The sequence below is a fragment of the Eurosta solidaginis genome, chromosome 4, assembly GCF_040869045.1.
Source record: "Eurosta solidaginis isolate ZX-2024a chromosome 4, ASM4086904v1, whole genome shotgun sequence".
NCBI classification, from domain to species: Eukaryota; Metazoa; Arthropoda; class Insecta; order Diptera; family Tephritidae; genus Eurosta; species Eurosta solidaginis.
The window spans coordinates 110,977,862-111,005,072 of NC_090322.1; the positions used below are offsets into that span (position 1 = coordinate 110,977,862).

General features: G+C 37.4%; 1 protein-coding gene across 13 annotated transcripts in view; it reads left to right on the forward strand.

Moving 5' to 3' along the window:
• Positions 1–27,211, forward strand: part of moody (G-protein coupled receptor moody) — a 133,502-nt gene that overhangs the window by 84,712 nt on the left and 21,579 nt on the right. For 12 of the 13 annotated variants that reach the window (XM_067782450.1, XM_067782456.1, XM_067782455.1 and 9 more), the window contains one exon: positions 14,974–15,144. The exons of the other annotated variant lie outside the window; for it this stretch is intronic. In XM_067782450.1, coding sequence (XP_067638551.1) covers positions 14,974–15,144 — 171 coding nt within the window. The remainder of the gene's footprint in view (positions 1–14,973; positions 15,145–27,211) is intronic. 13 annotated transcript variants of the gene reach the window in all.

The window sequence follows — 27,211 nt, forward strand, 5'->3', positions numbered from 1 at the left end:
GCTCCATTACTGATACTTAGCATAGACTTGACTTGACTTGGCGTAAACTTGGCAACTTAGCCACGATTATACTCCACTTGGCGCATAAAATCTGGCATCATAATCAGCGTTGAAATTTATTTTTAAATAAATGTCAATTTGTATGACAAAATGTCAAAATGAAATGGAAACAAACAAATGGCATCTCAAAATGTAAACGTCACTTAGAACTTACATAGAAAATCAAAATTCAACAGACTTCAAAGTCAAGTTAAGTTTTGAGTAATCAGTAACATGCAATGTTAATTTAACAGAACTGTAAGTGACAGCTCGCAAGCCAAGTCAAGTCTATGCTAAGTATCAGTAATGGAGCCTTAAGTCAAGTTAAGTGTTGCCAAGTTTTGAGTAATCAGTAACATGCAATGTTCATTTAACAGAACTGTAAGTGACAGTTCTTAAGCCAAGTCAAGTCTATGCTAAGTATCAGTAATGGGGCCTTAATACGCGTAAAATAAAGCACAGCTAATATCGAACTAAAAAGTTAAAAATTGGGCGCTTTGTGCCATATTTTTCTTATGTATATTGAGCGCGCGACGCTATTTTCACAATAATACTAGTATTTTTCGTTCATTATTGTTTTAAACTTATTTTTAACTTTTTAGTTCGATATTATTTAAAAGCGTGTTTTCTAGTTTTTTATACTCAGCTGAGCAGAGCTCACAGAGTATATTAATTTTGTTCGCATAACGGTAATCCGTAACGGCATACACTAATCGAGATAGATATAGACTTCTATATATCAAAATGATCTGGGCGAAAAAATAAATTCATTTAACCATGTCCGTCCTTCCGTCTGTCCATTAACACGATAACTTGAGTAAATTTTGAGGTATCTTGATGAAATTTGGTACGTAGGTTCCTGGGCACTCATCTCAGATCGCTTTTTAAAATGAACGAACGGACTATAACGACGCCCACTTTTCGATATCGGAAAATTCGAAAAACCGAAAAAGTGCGATAATTCATTACCAAAGATGGATAAAGCGGTGAAGCTTGGTAGGTGGGTTTACCTTATGACGCGGAATAGAATATTACTAAAATTTTGTACAATGGGCGTGGCACCGCCCACTTTTAAAAGAAGGTAATTTAAGAGTTTTGCAAGCTGTATTTGGCAGTCGTTGAAGATATCATGATGAAATTTGGTAGGAACATTAATCCTATTACTATATGTGTGCTAAAGAAAAATTAGCAAAATCGGATGGTGAACACGCCCACTTAAAAAAAAATGTTTAATAAAATTTTAACAAAAAATTGAATATCTTTACAGTATATAAGTAAATTATGTCAACATTCAACTCCAGTAATGATATGGTGTAACAAAACACAAAAACAAAATTTGAAAAGGGGCGTGACTCCGCCCTTTTTCATTTAATTTGTCTAGAATACTTTTAATGCCATAAGTCGAACACAAATTTACCAATCCTTGTGAAATTTGGTAGAGGCATAGATTCTATGGCGATCACTGTTTTCTGTGAAAATGGGCGAAATCGGTTGAAGCCACGCCCAGTTTTTATACACCGTCGACCGTCTGTCCTTCGGCCGTTAACACGATAATTTGAGCAAAAATCGATATATGTTTACTAAACTTAGTTCACCTACTTATCTGAACTCACTTTATCTTGGTATAAAAAATGGCCGAAATCGGACTATGACCACGCCCACGTTTTCGATATCGAAAATCACGAAAAATGAAAACAATGCCATAATTCTATACCAAATATGAAAATAGGGATGAAGCATTGTAATTGGAATGGATTATTGACGCAAAATATAACATAAGAAAAAACTTTGTAAAATGGGTGTGACACCTACCATATTAAATAGAAGAAAATGAAAAAGTTCTGCAGGGCGAAATCAAAAGCTTTTGGAACCTTGGCAGGAATACTTTTCGTGGTATTACATATCTAAATTAGCCGACAGATGATGTTCTGGGTCCCCCTGGTCCACATTTTGGTCGATATCTCGAAAACGCCTTCACATATACAACCAAGGCCACTCCCATTTAAAACCCTCATTAATACCTTTAATTTGATACCCATATCGTACAAACACATCATATAGTCACCCCTGGTCCATCCTTATGGCGATATCTCGAAAAGGCGTACCCCCATATCCACTCCCTTTTAAATAATCATTAACACCTTTCATTTGATACCCATATCGTGCAAACGCATTCTAGAGTCACCCCTGGTCCACCTTTATGGCGATATCTCGAAAAGCGTCCACCTATATAACTAAGGCGCACTCCCTTTTAAAATACTCATTAACACCTTACGTTTGATACCCACATCGTACAAACAAATTCAAGAGTCACCCCTGGCCCACCATTATGGAGATATCTCGAAAAGGCGTCCACCTATAGAACTAAGGCCTACTCCCTTTTAAATAATCATTAACACCTTTTATTTGATAGCTATATCGTACAAACGCATTCTAGAGTCACCCCTGCTCCACCTTTATGGCGATATCTCGAAAAGGCGCCCACCTATAGAACTAAGGCTAACTCCCTTTTAAAATACTCATTAACACTTTTCATTGGATACCCATATCGTACAAACATATTCTAGAGTCACCCCTGGTCCACCCCTATGGCGATATCTTGAACAGGCGTCCACCTATAGAACTAAGGGCCACTCCCTTTAAAAATACTCATTAACTCCTTTCATTTGATACCCATATCGTACAAACACATTTTAGAGTCACCCCTTGTCCACCTTTATGGCGATATCCCGAAATGGCGTCCACCTATAGAATTATGGCCCACTCCCTTTTAAAATACTCTTTAATACCTTCCATTTGATACCCATGTCATACAAACACATTCCAGGGTTGCTCTAGGTTCATTTTCCTACATTGTGATTTTCCCTTATTTTGTCTCCAAAGCTCTCAGCTGAGTATGTAATGTTCGGTTACACTCGAACTTAGTCTTCTTTACTTGTTTTAAACTATATTTATTAAGAGTCGTTTTTTCGAAAGCCAGTGTCAGAAAATTGTACGTCCGTTAAAGTCGATGCATCACCATAACCTTCTCATTATAGATATACGCCGCTGGTAAACGCTGCCGCCTCCGACGATTTTCTTCGTTTTACGCATGCCGCCGCCGTATTTCAGTTATATCGGCACGGTGGTCGACGCGTTACTATATATTCTGACCGTTTAATACTGTCTCTAAGACCCTGTCTAGGGTAGGCACCTTGTTGTTGGTGTGAGGGCTTCGCCGAACTCCATATCGTCCGAATATGTGGCTGAGCGATGTAGGGGATTTAACTACGGCATATATAGAAAGCCAAACAGCCACCGAAACAATAATACATAATAACTCTAATCAACCCCAACAGCATAAAAATGCAGCATTAAGGCATTTGGTACATAGACTTGAAAGAACACCTCTTACACAAGAAGCATATAAGAGAGAGCTTGAATTAATATATAACGTTGCTGCAAACAACGGATATACAAAAAAGCACTAGTAGATAAGCTCAGAAGGACGGATGGAGAACCAAAAAGAAATAATAAAAATGAAAATAATAACACCTGGACGACTATGACATATACTGGAAAAGCGACATATAAATTGGCAAACTTTTTTAAAAAATACATTAATACAGCGTTCAAAATATCGAACAATCTAGGACGAGAACTAAGAACTAACACTAACTCAGAGGATCCGTGCAACAGCCACGGCGTATACAACGTTTCCTGCGGATGCCAACACAGTTGCATAGGACAAACAGGACGAGGTTCAGAGAGCACATTAGAGATTACAACCAAAAAAAATACGGAATCCAAACATTATACCAAAGTCCAACTTCGCGAATCATATGGTCGAAAACAGCAAACATGAATAAACCAGTCAGGGTCCTTCACATACAAGCAAAAGGCTGACGTCTGAACGTACTCGAAAACATAGAAATCTACAAACATAAAACATTCGACGGTAGAATAATAAACGAACAGATAAACACAATTTTTGACACAATATTTGGGTCTTTAAAACTTGTTCACAAGAAACAAAGTAATCACACAACAACAAATAAACACAAAACAATAAACAAACCAAAGCAACAAACACATAAGTTAGGTCAAACACTAGAATTACTGACTTTTACGTGCCTCATTCATCCACACAAATCGATCAGTAAAAACCACTTTCGGTTCTGAATGAACACACAGCACATACACACAAATATACACAAGAATCAATTTTGACAATACCTGCTCATGTACAAACGACAACAACAGATCAGAACGAAAATCGACACTGATGATGGCACAATGCCAAAACCGGTTTGTCTCGTAACCAAATTTGACATGGTATGACGGAAAATCGTTGCAATATACATCACTAAATGTAACATGTCCCCTAGAATTTCTTGTGATTTTTATAGATGCTGTTGGATGTTTTAGTCGTGTAAGTTTTTCGGTCAAGTTATTATTGCTAATTACCCGAGGTTCAACTAGCTCACTTCCGGATGCCTTTACCCCCTGATGATTATTATATAGTATCAAATTATATATAAAATATTATGGAAAAATGCACCATAACCGGATTCAAAAATGATTCAAAAACATCAGTTAATATGATTGAACAATGTTCTTTGATATTGTAACGAATTTGCTTGCTAATCCTCTTATTTGCCTTTTTGCTAAGTTCGTATCACTAAACTGTTGAATAAATAACTCCAATATTGAATAATGGAAACATGCCCTTTATTAAAATACTTCACAATAACACTTATAATTTGCAATTAGCTGGCTTAATAACCAAACTGATAGCTTAAATGAAACCGACTTTTAAAATAAAACTGCTATTGCTCGCTAGATATCGTCTTAATCGAAACTGATTATAGCGCCTCTACCGCTGGTGCTTTTATACTCTTTGATTTCCCCGTGGCATCTTCTAGGCGCTTCCAGAATTTACTTAGTTGCCGCCATATAATTACAACTACAGATGCACGTATATAGCTTCTCATATGCGTGTATTTGTGAGCGACACTTCAACAATTACAATTGCATACTTTTGGGAGCATCTCTTCTCTGCTGCCTGTACGTACATATGTGTAGACATAATGTTTTATACGTTTATGTAGATACAAGTGACTATCTGCTTTATTGTTGTTGTGACTTCATTTATTTAGCATCAGACTAGGGATGTGAGTATCACCTGGTGTCACTCATATTCGTCACACTGCCCTCCACCTAAGTCTGATCGTCCCGATCAGACAAATCTCTCGATCTAAACGCTGCCAGCCTTTCCAAATGAACCACTTTCATTTTGGTTCGTGGTTTGCCAATGGTTTGTATGCGGTAAACTACATCGTTGATCCGTTCTACAACTTTGTATGGGCCTTCCCAATTACACTGCAATTTCGGGGACAACCATTTTTTTCGTTGTGGGTTGTATAACAGCACTAAATCTCCTTCCTGAAACCCTTCCGAATTAATTGCTTTATCGTACCTCGCTTTCATCTTGTCACTCATAATTTTTGATCGTTGCCTTACAAGATCGTGTATCTCTCTCAGCTCTTCTTCCAAATCACTAGTGGATTTCTTAACATTTCTCAACGCATTGGCATCTATCCCAAACTTCAAATCAGCTTGCAGTCTAAGGTCATTGCCAAAAATTACTTTTGCAGGGGTTTGGCCCGTTGTCTCATGCACGGATGATCGGTAAGCCATCAAGAATAATGGTATGCGGGTAACCCACTCTTTATGGTACTTGTCTACTACTTTCCTTAAGTGCTCCTCCAATGTTCTATTGAATCGTTCTACCATACCATCGGATTGAGGATGCAATGCAGTTGTCCGTGTTTTTCGAATGCCCAATGATTTACACATTTCCTGGAATACAGCTGATTCGAAATTCCTGCCTTGATCAGAATGTAACTCCATTGGTACACCATACCTTGCAACCCAATTGTTTATAAACACTGCTTCTACCGTTTCCGCTTCTTGATTTGGGATTGGGTATACCTCTGGCCATTTGCTGAAATAATCCATAACTACCAGTACATATTTGTTTCCGCCCTTGCTAGTAGGAAATTGACCGGCGACATCCATAGCGATCCTTTCAAATGGCGCACCTGAGTTATATTGCTTCATCTGACCATGACTTCGGGTTCTGGGCCCTTTTGCTCTGCTGCAATCCACTCAGTGACCGACTGACGGCAACCAACCCAATAGAATCTCTGTTTAATCTTCTCGAGCGTCTTCGTGATTCCAAGATGACCTCCGCTTGGACCATTATGCAGCTCGCTAAGCACGTCAGGAATCCTCTCTCTGGGAACAACTATCAGTTTCTTCTTGCATTTACCATCTTCACTCTCCCATACTCGATGAAGGCAACCGGATATCAATTCTAAACTGTTCCACTGTGCCTAATATGACTTCGCAATGGGACTCTCTGCTGACATCTCTTCTCTGTTTGGTCTTTCGTTTCGGTCGAGCCCTTGCATAACACGTGGCAGATCTGTATCTTCTAGCTGACACTTTCTTAGCTGTTCCTTGTCCCATTCATCTGCACATGTTATAGTCATTAGCCGGACATCTATAATGTCTTCTTTAGCCTCGGCTTTTGAACAGTGCTTGCATTCCAAACTACATGGTCTTCGTGACATTTCATCGGCATTTCCATGGGTACTACCTTTTCGATGCTCAATGGAAAAGTCATAGCTTTGTAGTCGCTCAATCCACCGTGCCAATTGTCCTTCCGGATTACGGAACTGCAGAAGCCATTTTAAAGCTGCGTGATCTGTCCTGACACGGAATCGCTGGCCGTAGAGGTATTTGTGAAAATGTTTAATGCACACCAATGCCAACAGCTCTCTCCGCGTAATGCAGTAGTTCCTTTCTGGTTTTCCAATTGAACGGCTGTAATATGCAACTACCTTCTCCTGTCCATCGACCAGTTGTGATAAAACGCTCCTATAGCATATCCGCTCGCATCTGTATCAAGAATAAACGTTGCTCCTGGAATTGGATATTCCAACATTGGGGCAGTGCACAAACGCTCTTTCAATGTTTGGAAAGCTACTTCTTGCTCCTTCTTCCATTCAAAAGCTTTATTTTTTCTTGTTAGCTCGTGGAGACTATGGGCTACGCTGGCAAAATTTGGTACAAATCGGCGGTAATATGTGCACAGCCCAAGGAAACTTCTCAATTCATGCAGATTCTGTGGTCTTGGCCAATTCTTTACTGCTTCTATCTTTTCATTCGCTATACGGATACCTTCTGTCGTTACCTTGTGACCCAAATAATTTGCTTCCTTTTTAAACAGCGCAAACTTTTTGGGACTTAACTTCAGACCAGCACCAGCTATTCTATGGAAAACTTCATCTACGTTTTTAAGATGTTCATCAAAGTTCTTGCCCAATACGATGATGTCGTACAGGTACACCAAGCATGTTTTCCAATGTAGTCCTTTCAATACCTGATCCATGAGTCTCTCGAAAGTAGCTGGTGCATTACATAGTCCAAAGAGCATCACTGTAAATTGCCAAAGACCATCTCCGACGCTGAAGGCTGTTTTCTCTTTGGCTTCCTCCTTCACCTCCACTTGCCAGTAGCCGCTTTTCAAGTCCAGTGTGGAAAACCATTTCGTACCAGAGAGCGAGTCCAGAGTGTCGTCAATTCTTGGCAATGGGTAGCTATCCTTTTTCGTAACGTCATTCAACTTCCGGTAGTCCACGCAAAACCTCATTTTTCCATCCTTCTTCTTAACAAGTACTACCGGTGAGCTCCATGGACTAGGTGATGGTTCGATGACGCCGCTGTCGCTCATTTCTTTTATGATTTGACTCACAACTTCCCGCTTCGCCAGTGGAACACTACGTGGAGCTTGACGGATCGGCCTCGCATCTCCAGTGTCAATTTGATGTTTCACAACATTGGTGCGGCCTGGTTTGGAACCATCCTGGTCAAATATGTTTGCGTACTTTAGGAGCAGTTGCTTTGCCTTACTCTGAAAATCTTCCTCTAACCCCTCCGTCCATTCCGTGATGTCATTTGAAAGATCAGTGTTACTAGATGAAACGTGTTCCTGGAGCTGTTCACAGTTAATAATTACTTCAGCCTCTTGGCATCTTCCCAAAATAGATCCTTTGGTCAGTTTGAGTGGTGACTTGAACTCATTGAGTACTCTTACCGGAATACGTCCATCTTGTTTTGTCATAGCCAGGGTTTTTCCTACAAGTATGTTCGGTGCTGATTTGTTTGCTGCTTCGACAACCCACAATTTGTTTGTCCCACAACCTCCATCAACCTTTGCCCAGATGACTGCTTCGGATTTTGGTGGTATTTGCTGACTCTCTTCCACCAGTACTTGTTTACTGCTGTAGCCTCTCTCGTAGCCGAAATTAAGTGGTACATCCATGTTCTTATATCGCATCGTCTTGCTTTGCATGTCGATCTTGATGCCTTGGTTGATTAAGAAGTCCACTCCAATTACGATTTCATCAACAATATCTGCCACTATAAAATTGTGTAGTACTGTGACGTTCCCAATTGCTACTTCACATTCTACTTCTCCAATTACCTGGGTGTCCTCTCCCGTGGCTGTACGTAATCTTGCTCCAAGCAATGGTCTTATCTTTTTGTTGACTAAATCCGCTCGAATGATGGAATGAGATGCACCCATATCTACAGTCAGTAAAAGTTCCTTTCCGTCCACATGTCCTCCAACAGTAAGATTGCTCGATTTTCTTCCAATCTGCGAGATAGAGATTATGGGGCATTCAATTGCGGGAGCCTGCTGTCGCCCCTTGCGGCTGACTCGATTTAGTTTATCGATTGAGTGGTCTTGGAGATTTGCTCATCACCTTCTGCTCTGCGTTTACGACCACCCACATTGTTGGAACTATTGGGGTTGGTGTTGCAATAACGCGCAATATGCCCTGGCTTCCCACATTTAATGCATTTGACTGCATCATTATTCTTCAGCTGCGTACCCTTCAATGCTTCCAAAATTGCGTCTACCCAGTCTGGCCTTTCCACATCCACGCGATGAGATTTGTACGATGGCTTACTCAAATGTGCAGCTATCAATGCTTCATAATTGTTTCGCTCTCCTTCGGGAATCGTCTGTAGGATTTCCGCTGCTGGCCCCTTCAATGCCACGAACAGTGCAGCAACTTTATCTTCCGCATTCCAGTTGTTCACTGCTGCGGTTTTCTCAAACGCGTTTCGAGTTTTGATGATATACGCGCCTCTTGCTCTTTCAGTTGTGTTTCCATCTTTGATGTAATCTGTGTCGACATTTCTGAAATACGTGTCTCATGTGATTACAGCTGGGATGCCACATATGTCTTCTGCTTTTCCAGTTGAGATGACATTTGCGATGACATTTCTGAAATACGTGCCTCCTGTGATTCCAGCTGAGTTTCCATCTTGGATGTTATGCGTGTCTCTTGCGATTCCAGTTCGGATGCCATATTTGTGGATATTTGTGATGACATTTCTGTTATACGTACCTCTTGCGCTTCCATCTTGGATGTTACTGTCGATGTTTGAGCAGTTATTGCAGCCAATATCATGTTCAAGTCTGTGCTGGTAATTGTCTGCGATGTTTCGTTTTTCTCTTCATTTTTTGTTGTCTCCTCGCCATCAAGATGAAAGACATACTCTTCCGCATCAATTCCTTCTAATTCCATTGCCTCTCGTAGTCGTGCCTGAAGTTCGAGTTTAATGCCGGTTGTATTCAATTCACGGTACTCCAACTCCTTCTTCAGTTGCGGGATCTTCAATTCACTTAACTCTGCCATGTCCTTGTTGTCCTCTGGAATTTATTCAACAATTCCTCTTCTGACACCAATTGTAACGAATTTGCTTGCAAATCCTCTTATTTGCCTTTTTGCTAAGTTCGTATCACTACACTGTTGAATAAATAACTCCAATATTGAATAATGGAAAAATGGCCTTTATTAAAATACTTCACAATAACACTTATACTTTGCAATTAGCTGGCTTAATAACCAAACTGATAGCTTAAATGAAACCGACTTTCAAAATAATACTGCTATTGCTCGCTAGATATCGTCTTAATCGAAACTGATTATAGCGCCTCTACCGCTGGTGCTTTTATACTATTTGATTTCCTCGTGGCATCTTCTAGGCGCCTCCAGAATTTACTTAGTTGCCGCCATATAATTATAACTACAGATGCACGTATATAGCTTCTCATATGCGTGTATTTGTGAGCGACACTTCAACAATTACAATTGCATACTTTTGGGAGCATCTCTTCTCTGCTGCGTGTACGTACATATGTGTAGACATAATGTTTTATTCGTTTATGCCCAGCGGACCAAATGCTCACAAATGATACCACATTTGAGCGATTTACGATATTTAACCGGATAAAACTCTCGCAAACGCTTCTGAAAACGATACCAATATGATTCATATGTCGTTCAGTTTGTGGCAGTGAAAGTATTGTTTACGATAGTCGCAACAAATAAAGCTAGCGAGTTTTAAGTAATATTTTTTATAGACTTTTTTGATACTTCTGCGTAGTCGGATGAAATATTTCATTTGATTCATTTTCAACTCAAAATTGATACTAAAAAAACTTTTTTCCCTAGTCGGAAACAATATTAAATAAGTATCAAAAAGGATATTACAAAATGATAACAAGAAATAGGATGTGCGAATTTTTCAGTTGTTCCTTTTCCCGCTGTGTTCCCCTATATTAAATGCAGTGAGGCACACTCAAAAAAATAGAGACTTCCGAATATGCATGGTGTTTAATTTCAGATTTTTATTAATTTTGTTTTTTATAAAAAAAAAAACAGTTTGTAGTTCATATAACAATATTATTTTTATTAATTTATGTATTTTATTTCACTTTTTATTATTAAGTGTGTTTAATAAAAATAACTAAATAAATTAAATTAATTCAATTAAAAAAATCAAGTAAAATATTATTATTTTAATGTATACAATTACTAAGTTCTAAGTTTTTTTGACTCCGATTTGGCTGTTCTGGTTACGCGTTCGGCAGCGTATTGGAAAAATTTTTGCGTTACTCTATCAAAATCATTGTCTTCTAGTGCGAACTTCTGTTTGAATGCATCTATAAATATAAAAGTGAAAAATATAATTTAATAAAGTAAAATAAATAATTAATTAAACTCTTTGGTTTATGTAAAATATAGATTGAAATAGAAAAAGTAGGCTGAAGTTTAGAACTCTTTTACGAATATAAATAATAGTTAAATTATTAATATAAAAACTAATAAAATAAATTAATATTGACACTTTCTGTATCGGAAGTTGTAAAAATTATACTCACGGCGTATGGCTAGTGTTGTGAGAAATCCTCTTACACATTTTTTTGTGTCGTTTCCATGCCAGGAACACGTTTTTGCCAGTTCATCCGTCATTATTTGACGCCAGCAGCCCCTATATATTTATCAAAAGTTTTCTCTGCGCTAGTTACTAACTCAACAACCTTGAGCAAATGAAAACTACATTTTTATCATATCAATTGAAAAATTACTTATAAATTTTATACCAAATCTTTAAAGGTTTTTTCATTTTTAAGACTTTCTTCCAATACCGCAAAGTCTTCGTAAGTGTTAAGAGGTGATACTGGCAGTACCACTTTTGGCCTGTGTGCCTCTCCACAAATTCGAGCCTTTATTATTGCAATTTCATTTCTTAAAGAAATCAATTCGGCACCCTGTCGATCAATTTTACACGTCAACTGATCAATTTTATTCGCTGTTTCCTGTTGAGTTTCAAACATTTTCTTTGTTACATTTAACATTTCTTGAAAAAACTTGTTTTGATTGCTTGCGGGCGTATTAGATTATCTGAAAATATATAATAATGCAATCTAAATGTTTATGTTACGTATAACGTATAATATAGATAAAAAAAAATGGGCTTATTCATAATCAAAATAAAGTAGGTATTTAGTTGGTGGTAGTTAAATCATTTTACTGAAAGCTGCAACTAAATTTTGTACCTACGTTATTTTTGTTTTAAATACGCGCTGATATGCAAATATTTATGTATTATATTACCTGTGAGTATGTAATTTTCGCTGCCAACCCCGTTTTCGCCGCCATCCAAAATAAAATTGTACGAATTCATATTTTGTTAGTTCTGTAATTAGTCGATTAAAGGGATGTAAGTATGTATGCCGCTATCTTCAAAATGAAAAATTTTCCCTGAGACTTTATCTACATTATGATGTACTACGTTTGGGCCGAAATTAAGTTGTTTTGAGGAAAATATGCCAACAAAGGTGGAGTTAATGGGAAAAGTAAAAAACGGCTCCAAGTCAACAACTAACTGGCTATACAAAGTCGTATTGTCAATTTTAATTATTTTGTAAATAGCATATTTGCTGCCATCTTTAACGTAATAAAATCGATTTCTGTCCTTCACATCGAAATACCAGTGTTTATAGGATATTTTGCTATTAGAACCATTGAACTTTAAAGTCTTTTCTTTGAGGACGACGTTTAACAAACGGCGCTCAACAATCCTATTGTATAGTTGCTTCAGGGTATAGCTAGAATTTTTCACCATTGTTTTTAGATGTCCCAAGAAGTTCTCGAAAGGAAAGCAGCTTATGGTCTGAAGGGAACCAAACCGAAGCGTTTGTTGACTTAGATGAGTTAGACAATGAAAATTAAATGTTAGCATTGAAACCATATAAAAAGAGGGGACTTGGCTTACAAAGTCATCTAATAAACTCGATGCGAAGGAGTTTTGCGTAACGCAGTATCCGGTATGAAGGAGAAGTCTAATTCCTAAGCTGAGTAGAAGAAAATGATTGTATAAGGAAGTATCTAAAATACCTCTCAATACTATATGTCCAGTATATAATAAAAAAGTACGAAGATCAGTAGCCTTAAATCTCATAACATAACAAGGGATCTTACTTCTCTATTGAACTCTCTGGGTAAAAATTTTTTTAAATGCTCAAACTTATTATTCAATGAAGGTAACGAGTGCCTACTTAAAGAAAACTTATGACCTTTTGTTATCGTTAAAGCTACTAGGATCGATTTCATAACACCAAGACAAACAACATGCATGTAATCTAAGGGAAATTGATTAACCATATCTATTGGCAATTTTTCAAGGGCTAGTTCGGCTTGTATATTGTGGTGATCTTGTTGCAGGCGACTGCGGAAGCCTTCATTTGTTCGAGGTAGATTACATGATTTTCTAAAAATTCTTCGACCGCTAAAACTTTCACCCTTCTGAACATAAAGATTGCATGAAAAAAACCCTGAGTGATATTTCACACCCAAAATAAAAGCGCGGGCTGGTGCATCGCAAATAAATGCTCTTACTTCTATTTGAAATATTCTATCTTGAAACATCATGCCCACCTCAACTAAATTTCCCAATTCGTGAACAAATTCTTCTAAATATGCGTTGGGATCACACGGCTTTGTGTAACCTGCATATATTCCAGCTACTAAAACTTGCTTTGTTCCATTAACGTTAATTAGAATGGGCCAAGTTTCTAATTTTGTACTTTTATATAACGGTAGACCATCTATATTGATATTTAAACTTATTATGGAAGATAAATAAGTGAAGTTCATCAGAAAATCAGTTAATGCATCTTTATGCGATAATGCACGTACTCCCCCGGCGCTACAATTCGTTTCAGACAGACACGAGGAGTGCATTTCAAAGTACGAACATCTTTGGGTAGGTTTGGAATTTTTTCACTCAAGAGCTTGATCAAATCATTACCTGCGACCTTGCTGATGTTGTTAATGGACAACCACTGCGCTAACCGAGTATTGAAATCGATTTCACTAAAGTCACTTGGACTATCATTATCTATAGATACAGCTTCAGTGACAGGTGAATTTAATTCGATTTCACTCTCAATATTTTTATTATCTAAGATAATTTCCCCTGCATTCCGTCTAACATGCCTCGCCTCGCAAATATATTCTCTTCCCTTCCTTTTAGGAAGCATTATTGAATAAAACAAAAATATGTAAAATCACGTTTGTACTTACTTTCCACTTAACTATATGCGTATAATAAATAATTTTTCAAATTTTTAAATAATTTTTCGAACACAGCACTCAACTATTCACTTTCGCGAATATCATTCAACTAAACAATTGTTTTATTTCTTATTTTTGCGCTGCGCATCGATATGAGAAATAACGCTACATACGAAATTATTAACCGTTATTTTGTCTGCATTTTGGTCTTTGTCACAAAACACGTGTTGCAAAGCTCATAAGAAAGTATTTTGCGTAACAAAAATTAGCATCGTTATTTGCTTGCTTGCGAGTATTCCTGCAAACATTATGCGACTGATATGCGGTAAATAAATTTTCTATCGCTTTTTGATCGCGTACGAGCTTATTTACAGGTTTTTTGCGATAAAAATAAAGTTTCTATTTTCCTTTGTTCAGATATGAGCTCACTTCTGAGCATTTTGCGAAAGTCTCGCAAATTAATCGAACTTGGTCCGCTGGGTGTAGATACAAGTGACTGTCTGCTTTATTGTTGTTGTGACTTCATTTACTTAGCATCAGACTAGGGATGTGAGTATCACCTGGTGTCACTCATATTCGTCATAATATCATCAGAAAACGACTGTGAAAAGTAATGAAATGTTATTTAAAACAAGTAAAATATAATATTTAAGAATTGAAAGTATATAAAGATATGTAGTCTAAATGGAAATTCAAGTATAGTCATATTTAGGGTACTCTTTTCTCTCGATAAAACATTAATTATTGAATAAAAAATATTTTTTAATTTGAACGGTTTTAATCATCTGGGGGTTATGATTTCAAAAATTTCAAAAAAGAGCTGGCTGGGTTCGCAACTAGTTATTTGTGTATGATTTCTGTTAATAAGGACTAAATAATGACTTTTCCAAGTGAAATTGATATATTTATGAACCAAATAAGTTTGAAACCCATCGCATCTCTTTTGCAGTCTCTGTATGGCCGATCTATTATTTTGCGCAATTGTACTGCCCTTCAGCGCGTTGAGGTTTATTCAAGGCACCTGGACTCATGGAAGCTTCCTTTGTAAGTTAATACCATTTATTCAGTATGGAAATATTGGAGTGTCTCTCTTATGCATAGCAATGATAACAATGAACAGGTGAGTATTTCAGAGAATATGAATTGTGAGAAAATCATACAACTTTCCATTATAAAAGCACTATAAGATAGAGGTGGAAAACTATCGATAGTACGGACTATCGATATACGCCGATAGTATCGAAGGGCACTATCGATATATCGATACTATCGAGACATTTTCGTAGCGGCAGAGAATCTCTTATGGAGCACACCTGAGTGCTACAAAAAGACAAAAGTGAAGATACTTGGGTATGGGATGCGGTTATTTTTGTACTTATCGTCGACTAAAACAGGAATTCTACTTTTCAAAACAATTGCAAAGTTTTCAGTTACCTGTAAAAATAAGTTTTTATATTCCAAAAGATTGATGACAAGCAACGCGGCGTTGCAAAAAAACTTGAAAAAAAAATTACGTATAGTTGTGTAATAATTCTTTTAAATTTGAAATTCAAGTCATTCCAGGAGTGTAGAGATTTTGGAAGAGTTTGGAACATTGAGGTTCCTGTTCTAGTCGACGATATCTTCAGAAAAGGCAGTATCATATTTCCAAAACCGAAAAATAACCATGCACCCCTCCGAGACCGGGGGTGGGATCGAGAACACGTTTCTGCATTAGCGGTTTTTGTCCGAGCTTATAAAAAGTTACACTGGGTTGGAAAAACAAATCAAAGATCAAATTAAATCTAAGCAAAATACCTGAGTATCAATAAACCGAAGGAGGAAACAAATTTTATGTCTATCAAAAAATGTTCACGAAAAACCGGAAAATTACCTCGGACCACTCCAAAGCCGGGGGGTGGGATCCACAGTATTTTTACGTTGAACATCTTTCTGTATCTTTCTGCATTGGTGGCCTTCGGCGGCGATTATAAAAAATTACACTTGCCGATCCAACATCTTTTTGGGATTTAAATTAAATACGTGCAAAATATTTTTCTACGCCAATATTCTTCCTATGTACAACAACCACATGACAGCTGTTAAATTCAACTATAAAAATATCTCCACACAGAGCTAACATCTTGGTGTCAAGACGCGTCGTTTGATACCCATCCCGATATTATCGGACGCGTAATAGCAGTCGACCGCTGTTCTAGATTTTTACTAATCTTATTTGGAGGTGTATTAGCACACTTTTGCTAACAAAACCAGTCCAGCTTTTGAGGCAGGTGCTTCTTTTCCGCCATCAAATTTCCCTTTTGAGGTCGAGTACAAAGCGCAACGCTGGAGATTATCCGACAAATTGCTTGTTTTGCCGCTTGATTTGAACTCCTCTTTTACAATAGGAGCAATTCGCCGTGGCTTCATTTTTATTCGATTTGGAAAAATTATTCCAAACAGCAGACATCTTTACTTTCTTTTTGGTGGACACGCTATCTATTTTATATAAATAATCGTGAACTTCTTCTATATAATATCAAATTTATAAGAGTATAACAATGCAAAAACTCGTTCCAATTTATACGCGTGTTTTACACACTTCTATTGCTTCTAAAATTTCCGCTCATTTGAAAAAGTCAAAATAAGTGCTACCAATATGCCAGCATAACATTAGTTACCAATGCGTTTTTATATTATACTCCGTCTTTTTCGCTTTATCTATCTCCATCTTCGTGTCATTCTTTCTCAATCTCCTTCTCTCTTTTCTCTTCTCTCAATTTCTTCTCATTCTTCTGCATCCCTTATTGCTTTTCCCAGAGGGTGGTATGTATTTTATTCCAGTCCCAGTCCCAGTCCCACTCCGAGTCTCAGTCCCAGTCCTAGTCCTAATCCCAGTCCCAGTCCGTCTCTGGATAATATATTACTCTGTACTAAAGCACTCATCAACAGTTTTCATTTGTTATCCATATTCTATAAACACATTCTAGGGGTACTCGGGTCCACGTTTCGGCCTATATCTCGAGACCCTGTACGTCCATCGCAACCAAACCTATGTAGTAACCACCGCGTGAGGTTTACGCAACTTGTGTGAAAGTTTGAACAAAATCGACCGACGCATCAAACATCGGCGACCAACTAAAACACATTTTAGCCTTTTTATATATATATAGATTTTTATTTTTCACTATAATATTAAAAAGAAATGCAGATTTTTGTTGCTTTTGAAATTCGGCTTAAAAATTGCACATGGAACAATTAAAGACTCTCCTGAATTAAAAAAAAATGTCATAGTTCCTCTAAATCGCGGGCCCCCCCAGAAACCCCGGGCCTGGGGCTTATCCCCCCCCCCCTTCTCGACGGGCCTGGGGATGTGATATACTTGTTAAGTATCATTCGCTATAATATTTTTTATTGATAAGCACGTTGTTTAATTAAACACCAACCAATTAAACGGAAGTATATCCGCACCACCTGAAAATGTGAGTACCGGTGCGAATACGTAACGTTTTACTATTACGTATAAACAAATAAAAAAAATTGCAATAAAATAATATTGCGACTATAAACTGAGATATAACCTATCATATATTTCAAGTTAGATCGAACTACATACGGGGTGCATAACAAGTTCAAAATCGGTTCAGTAGTTTAGGAGTCCATCGGGAACAAACATAGTGACACGTGATTTTTATATATTAAGATATTAATTTACAATTTCCCTACTACAATACTTTAAACGATAGTATCGATAGTCAGAAAACATAGATAGTACCATCGATAGGTAAAAACTATCGATATATCGATACTATCGTCGATAGTTTTCCACCTCTACTATAAACAACGCCTTGTTCTTGAAACTTGCGCTTCGTGTTGAGCAAGCTCTTTTGGTTGATTTATTTCACTAGCGCGCAAAGAGTATTCAGCAAAGTGTAACTTACAGTTGTATATGAATATCATATAAGGGACTATTGTGTGAAAATTTTTAAACAAACAGAAGTATGTATTAATTATAACTTTCATGAAATTGAAATAATTTATTTAGTTTGTACAGATCTCAAAATTGTAAATCCTTAAAGGAGAAGAGATAGACCCAACCATAAGTATACCGAATTGATCTGGTTGCAATCTGGTTTGATTTAGCCAAGCCAGTCTTTAAAAAATCTGGTGAGCGGGTATAATTAGGTGTACGATTAGACATTCGTAGGAATCAGCTGGATCAGACCACTGTAACATATATCGAATTTTACGAACAGGATAAGATATTTGCTCAGCTCCATTCAAGGTTTTATCTAACTCGTTAACAAAATTTAATGCTTTTGTTGCAGTTATTTGCGTTATCGTTCGGCTACTTTATGGGAGATGAGATTCGACCTCGCAATTCCTTTCTTATTCCTTACAGTTTTATTTAAAAAAAAAAACAACAGAATGCTATTCAATATGACTTCGATTGCATTGACAATGTTGATGTTAATCCGTTCAGCCTCTCCTTGTTTTAGTTTCGTGGTTATCTTTAAATATTGATAAGTCAACCAAATTACTTCTACTAAATATAGACAGAATACTAAAGGAATTTTAGGTGGCGCAGATGTTCACAAAAGTACCTTCCCTTGCCCAATGGGCACATCCACTAATCAAAGTCTAAGGAAAAAAGCAGTTTCAACAAGTTTGAACCGTAAACAGGTATATTTATAGAGATTAGTTCTATAGATAGATTATGCGTCATATGGTGTAAGTTGAGCCAGATTGATATTTGCTTCTCTAGGTAGTTTTTCTACTATTACACGAGAATATTTGGCCGCCAGTTGACTTCTATCAGTGCTATCAATATAATGCTCATCATATCATATGTGTAGGAAGGAATTTCATATGAAAATGATTGGTTTCGGTGTGAACCTTTACATATTACCACATTTAAAATATACTAAGACTAGCAGACCCGGCAGACATTTTTCTGTCCTAAATTCGGTCTATCTGCATACATTTTAATAAGCTTTTTCCGTCTAACTCTGCCCTCCCCCTCTTCTCTTTTTCTTAATCCTTTTATTCACTCCTCCCTCCGCCTTTTTCGCTTCATCTATCTCTATCTTCGTCTCACTCTATCTCTTTCTCAGTCTCCTTCCCTCTTTTCTCTTCTCTCAAGTTCTTCTCATTCTTCTTCATTCCTTATTGCCAGTCCTAGAGAGTGGTATCTATTTTGTTCCAGTCCGATTCCGAGTCCCAGTCCTAGTCCTAGTCCCAGTCCGTCTCTGGTCTACTTCCCGGGAAAAATGATCGTAAAGTAAAGTGACGTGAATTAACATCCATAGATCAATCATTATGTATCTACATAAACGAAACAATAATTGCGTCTACACATATGTACCATGTACGTATACGAGCAGCGGAGAGCCAATGCACAAACACATGCATATATCTGAGATACTCCTATAAGTATGCAATGAGAAAAACTATAAAATTGTGCAATTGTAGTTACAGCTGAGAATTTTGAGAGCTGCTGGACTAGTAGATTCTGGAAGCGCCTAGAAGATGCGAAGGTTGAAATCAAAGACTATAAAAGGCGGCAATTGTAGAGGCGCTGGAATTCAGTTTGATTTGAGTTGTCAAGCAGTTTCGACTAAGACGCTATCTAGCGAGCAAGAGCAGTATTATTCTGAATAGTAGAGTTTCATTTGAGCTATCAATCAGTTTGGTTATTAAACAAGCTATTCATTTTCATTTATTCGGAGAATATACATTAGTACAATAAGACAAATTGTCTTTTTTAGTACAACAAACATAATTCATATAATTCATTTAAATAAATAAATAAAAGATGCTAGAAAACAAGCATATCAAAACAATACTACAAAACTTTAAATTTTTAATTTTTTAAATTTTAAATTTTGGTTAAATTAGATTAAGATAAGATAAAAATAAAATAAATGCCCAGTTTAAGTTTGTTGACTAGAAAAATAACTGAAAATAATATGTTTGTAGTTGCTTTGGTTTATATTATTCCTAATTGCAGCTGGGATAGAGTTCCAAATACGGACGGTGTTGACGAAAAACAGCCTTGTCGAAGCAACGAAGTTAAAGTTAGGCACAACTAGATTACTCGTCCTGGGAGACCTAGTGAATGTCAATTTCTCAAAAAGATATGCTGGTGATTATGTGACAATTAAGCGGTACAAAAAAATCACACTTCTAGCTTTTTGGTAGTCAAATATGTTACATCCTAATAGCTTGGACCTCCAAGCCGAAATATGATCAAACTTTCGTAACCCGAAAACGTAACGAGTTACATGATTAAAGACGACCTCAACTTTGTGTGCAGAACATGAGTCCAACTTGTTATAAACGAGCTCTGAATTGTTTTTTATTGGCAAAAGGAGCTGTAGGGCCAGTTTTTTTCTAATATGCGGAGATGTGAAAGGTGCAGATTGCCTAAGATTGCGCAAAGTGGTATACACTTTACCCATGACTGTATTGATGTGGTCTTCACAAGTTAGATTAGAGTTGATAACGAAACCCAAATTTTTAATTCTAGAAACCATTTGTAAAGCCGTGTTTCCAGTGTATATTGGTGAGGCAAGGGCATCAACGGACCTATTCTTCGAAATGGGCAAAATGAACGATTTAGTTGCATTAAGGCAGAGACCATTATTATTGGCCCAGCTCTGTACTGACAATAAATCATTATTTACTTTAAGACAGAGGTTGGCTACGTCCGTGAAACTACCAGACAAATATAATTGTATGTCATCTGCATATGCGTGCATTTTCATGTGCTGACAAACCAAAAAGATATCGTTTACGAAAATACTGAATAACAAAGGCCCAAGAATGGAACCCTGCGGAACACCTCGGGGTAGGTGTTTGGTCCCCGAAATTTCGCAACCAGTATTAACAAGTTTTGGTCTTCCTGTTAAGTAACTATCCATTACCATCAAAGCACTGTAGGCAAATCCAAAATATGTTTTAAGTTTATAAGAAAGTAACGCATGGTCAACAGAATCAAAAGCTTCAGAAAAATCGAATAGACAAAGCAGAGTTAGTTGGTTTTTATCAAAAGGTATGCGTATGTCATCAAGAATTTTAAGTAGTGCCGTTGTACAGCTATGCTTGGCTGTAAAGCCCGATTGATGTGGTGATAAGAGGTTATTTCTAGAAATGTGCAAAATTATTTGCTCTGCTAGCAGCCTTTCAAAAACTTTCGACAGCGCGGGCAATATGCTAATGGGTCGATAATCACGGACCGAGTTTGCAAGCCGTTTCTTCGGGACGGTTCTTACCACTGCACATTTCCACGATTCATGAAACCGAGAAGTTGTGATGCAATGGTTTATGATGTGTGTGAAGGTACTCAGTATAAATGGTAGAATAATTTTTACAAATTTTATTGGTATACCATCAACCCCGATGGCATTGGATTTAACTTTAAGTAAGCACCTTACCGTTGCACAGTTTGAGTGTTATTGTGAAGTACTTTAATAAAGGCCATTTTGCATTATTACAAATTTGAGTTATTTATTCAACAGTTTAGTGATTCGAACTTAGCAGAGGATTGCAAATAAGGGGATTTGCAAGTAAATTCGTTGCAATACTAATATAGGCAAATTTATATACCAAATTTCAGGCAAATCGAATAGTACGTATGTAAATAGCTTTGTGGGTATTATTAATTCATGTATTTATTTCGGCTTGGCATGCATATTTATAAGTATTACCAGGTTGATGCGACTAAATCGAATATCACAATGAAAAGTACTTTAAAGCTCTCACCAACAGCTTTCATTTGATATACATATTACACACGCATTCTAGGGGTATCCGGGTTCACGTTTTGGCCTATATCTCGAGACCATAGTCACCAATAGGTATGAAAACTACCCTGTACTACAGCACTCATCAACAGCTTTAATTTGATGCTCATAGTGTAAAAACACATCCTAGTGTCACCCTGATCCACGTTTTGGCATATTTGGCATATATCTCGAGACCCTAGTCACAAATAGGTATGAAAACTACCCTTTACTAAAGCACTAATCAAAAGCTTTCATTTGATATCCATATTGTATAAACTCTGTCTAGGGGTGCTCGGGTCCACGCTGTGGCCTATATCTCGAGACCCAGGGGTACAAAAATTCTCCGTATCAAAGTACTCATAAACAGCTTCCATTCGATAGCTATTTTGTACAAACATATCCCAGGATTAACTTAGCATAAAAAATATATTGAAGAATTAAATTACCTTAGTGCACAAATATTAGCATATACATGCAAAAATACCAAAAAATAAAACTTTTGTTTAAAAGTTTTAAGGAAATGTTCAATATTTTTAACGAAAGAGTATTTTTCAAGAGACGTTTGCATTCTTAACCATTTATGTTGCATTAACTTGGCAGCAACGCATTAACAAGTATGTACATACTTATGTCAAGCTGATATGATATGAAAATACATACATACGTCCATACATATAAATGTACTCCCGAAGTTAGATAACGCAGCGAATGCTACATACGTGTCGCCTGCCTCACTCAAAAGCAATTTGCGCGCACAGTTGACACCGAACAACCACACACACGCATTTTTTTGGTAAATTTAGTACTTTTGTTTAAACAATTTGGCTGATACAAGAAAGGAATGAAGTATTTTTTGTTTTTCTTTTTTTTTTTTTTTGTTTTGATGCAAAACGAAGGTAAATATTCAAAGTTTAAAGTTTTAACACGGAACCCATCTTCGAGTTGTGGTATCCATCATTAAGCATTTCCTATTGCCGAGGGGCGACCCCTTAGTACTCATTAACCCAAGTAAATATCACTACAAAATTGAAAAACTAGAGAAAAGGCAAACTTTCTTTAATTAAATCTTCATTAGCGGCTTTCGGCCGCGATCAAATTACCCTACCCTGTCCACCAATGGTGTTGGGTCAAAAGTAAATCCGGCAAAGTTCCTTTGCACGCACTTTTTTTCCTGTGTACATCAAAATTGGCGGCCACCGTGGTGTGATGGTAGCGTGCTCCGCCTACCACACCGTGTGCCCTGGGTTCGCACCCCGGGCAAAGCAACATCAAAATTTTAGAAATAAGGTTTTTAAATTAGAAGAAAATTTTTCTAAGCGGGGTCGCCCCTCGGCAGTGTTTGGCAAGCGCTCCGGGTGTATTTCTGCCATGAAAAGCTCACAGTGAAAACTCATCTGCCTTGCAGATGCCGTTCGAAGTCGGCATAAAACATGTAGGTCCGGTCCGGCCAATTTGTAGGGAAAATCAAGAGGAGCACGACACAAATTGGAAGAGAAGCTCGGCCTTAGATCTCTTCGGAGGTTATCGCGCCTTACATTTATTTTTTTTTACATCAAAATTATAACAACCACATGGAAATTGTCAACTTCAACTGCAAATATATATGTATTTTCCACCTTCGGGTTTTTGTTGTCGAGGTCAAGGCGCGTCAATTCTTCTTGTTTTTAATGTAGCGTTCCTGAACTGGGCCGATTCCTGCCGCTCACACAGATAATTTGCGCCCCAGCTTTGGAGACTAGGAGAAAGGGTAGAACATCCAAGTCTCACAGTAACGTTCCGTGGTTCACTATGTCAAGGGCTCGAGTCCTGTTCTATGCTGAGATTCTTGGTTCACTTCCCAATTTGTTTGTGTGTTGATGGCGTTGCTATATAGTTTTCGAAAGCCGTGTTGTTTGGTTGGCAAGTCGGAGATTTGCGGTGAAATAAGCGAAATCGGATGATATGAGTATCCTACGTTAGCTGGTTTTTTAGGCTTCAATAGCGGTACCACCCTCGCCATTTTCCATCCTCAGATATAACGAAAGCAGACAGAGACAGATTATAGACAAGCGCCAGGTATTTATATCGCTTATTGCCAATGCTTTAAAGCCATCCGGCGTACTGCTTCAGATAGTTTAGCAAGTTTGATGGCGTCTTTAACTTCGGTGATTTCTTCTTGGTGGTGATGGTAACAGAAGACGTGCTGTGTACATATTTATGCATACTTGTTGCTGGCAGATAGCTTAGCCGGGTTTGAAAGGAACATTGTAGTTGATCATAGCTTACCAACACCGGCAGAGAGGTCACAGTTCTTTAGGTGATCCTCCCATATAGTCCGTTTGTGGTTATACACAAGCTGTCTGATGCGCAAGCTATGTCTGATTTGGGGCCCGCCAAGGTCTTGCCGTAAAAGAAGGTCAAACTCTCCCCCTAAAGTTGCGGCCTACCCCGGCGGACTTCAGTCGGGATTTGGTGGGCAGCAAAAAAATTATCTGTATATGTAATGGTTGTTATTTCTATACTCACCTGAGCAGAGCTCACAGAGTATATTAACTTTGTTCGCATAACGGTAATCCGTAACGGCATAAACTAATCGAGATAGATATAGACTTCTATATATCAAAATCATCTGGGCGAAAAAAGAAATTCATTTAGCCATGTCCGTCCGTCCGTCCGTAAACTCGATAACTTGAGTAAATTTTGAGGTATATTGATGAAATTTGGTATGTAGGTTCTTGGGCACTCATCTCAGAGCGCTATTTAAAATGAACGAAATCGGACTACAACCACTTTGTCTCCAAAGCTCTCAGCTGAGTATCAAATGTTCGGTTACACCCGAACTTATCCTTCCTTACTTCTTTTAGATGCTTTTTCTTCTTGTAATCTGTGCGGAAATTTTTTATATTTTCTAGATTAATATAGAAATAAATAAATAAATAAATAAATATACTGTTTAATGTTGCCCATAGTGAAAAGGCAATAAAGTTCACTAACTGTCTTTTAGAAATTTAGATTTTGTTTTAAAATTAAAACATGAATTAAAATTCGAATATTTAAAATTTCCCAACCAAAAAAGCAGTAAATAAAATTTACAAGTCATAAAGCAGTATAAATTAATATTACTGCTTTTGTTCTCTGAAATTTGGCTGCACATATACATGATATAGTTTACCATTAAAATAGCTTAATTTCTTAATTGGCGCTTAACCGTTTGTACGGTCATGGCCATCCAAAAAGGCTTCTTTTTTGGGTTAACTAGGGACAATTGATCACACCAAGGGAATTAATATCGATTTGCACCTGATCCTTCAAACGGATAATTCTCTGAACTATGTTGATGCCTGCGTAAAGCTCGTAAAGCTCATCATTAAATCTTCTTCGGTTAAAGGTCCGTAAAAATTTCGAAGAACTTTTCGCTCGAACACTGTCAGAGCAGCTTTATCTGATGTTGTCATGCCATGCTTCTGTACCATAAAGCAGGACGAGTACGAAAAGTAACATAATAACAAAACTTTACTGTAACAAGTAAGGAAGGCTAAATTCGGGTGTAACCGAACATTATATACTCAGCTGAGAGCTTTGGAGACAAAATAAGGGAAAATGATTATTTAGCAAAATGAAGCTAGGGTAACCGTGGAATGTGTTTGTATGGCATGGGCTTCAAATGGAAGGTATTAAAGAGTATTTTAAAAGGGAGTGGGCCTTGGTTCTATAGGTGGACGCCTTTACGAGATATCGCCATATAGGTGGACCAGTGGTGACTAGAATGTGTTTGTACGATATGGGTATCAATTGAAAGTGTTAATGAGTATTTTAAAAGGGAGTGGGCCTTAGTTCTATAGGTGGACGCCTTTTCGAGGTATCGCCATAAGGGTGGACCAGGGGTGACTCTAGAATGTGTTTGTACGATGTGGGTATCAAATTGAAGGTATTAATGAGGGTTTTAAAAGGGAGTGGCCCTTAGTTGTATATGTGAAGGCGTTTTCGAGATATCGACCAAAATGTGGACCAGGGTGACCCCGAACATCATCTATCGGGTACCGCTATTTTATTTATATATGTAATACCACGAACAGTATTCCTGCCAAGATTCCAAGTTCTCTTGATTTCGCCCAGCAGAACTACTTCATTTTCTTCTACTTAATATGGTAGGTGTCACACCCATTTTACAAAGTTTTTTCTAAAGTTATATTTTGCGTCAATAAACCAATCCAATTACAATATTTCATCTCTTTTTTCATATTTGGTATAGAATAATGGCATTTTTCATTTTTCGTAATTTGCGATATCGAAAAAGTGGGCGTGGTCGTAGTAGGATTTCTGCCATTTTTTGCACCAAGATAAAGTGAGTTCAGATAAGTACGTGAACTAGGTATAGTAATGATATATCGATTTTTGCTCAAGTTATCGTGTTAACGGCCGAGCGGAAGGACAGACGGTTGACTATGTATAAAAACTGGGCGTGGCTACAACCGATTTCGTCAATTTTCACGGAAAACAGTTATCGTCATCGAGTCTATGCCCATACCAAAGGATTGGCAAATTTTTGTTCGACTTATGGCATTAAAAGTATTCTAGACGAATTAAATGAGAAAGGGCGGAGCCACGCCCATTTTGAAAACTTCTTTTATTTTTGTATTTTGTTGCACCATATCATTACTGGAGTTGAATGTTGACATAATTTACTTATATACTGTAAACATATTAAATTTAAAATGTAAAAACAAAACTTTTTTTAAGTGGGCGTGTTCGTCTTCCGATTTTGCTAATTTTTATTTAGCATACATCTAGTAATAGGAGAAACGTGCCTGCCAAATTTCATCATGATATCTTCAACGACTGCGAAATTAAAGCTTGCAAAACTTTTAAATTACCTTCTTTTAAAAGTGGGCTGTGTCACGCTCATTGTCCAAAATTTTAATACTTTTCTATTTTCCGTCATAAGGTCAACGCACATACCAAGTTTCATCGCTTTAGCCGTCTTTGGTAATCAATTACCGCACTTTTTCGGTTTTTCGAAATTTTCGATATCGAAAAAGTGGGCTTGGTTGTAGTCCGATTTCGTTCATTTTAAATAGCGATCTGAGATGAGCGCCCAGGAACCTACGTACCAAATTTCATCAAGATACCTCAAAATTTACTCAAGTTATCGTGTTTACGGACGGACGAACGGACGGACGGACATGGCTAAATGAATTTCTTTTTTCGCCCAGATCATTTCGATATATAGAAGTCTATATCTATCTCGATTAGTTTATGCCGTTACGGATTACCGTTATGCGAACAAAGTTAATATACTATGTGAGCTCTACTCAGCTGAGTATAAAAAATAGGAGCACGACGCAATTTGGAAGAGAAGCTCGGCCTTAGATCTCTTCGGAGGTTATCGCGCCTTACATTTATTTTTTTTTTCTGACATTTGGCAAAATATACAAAATCGTC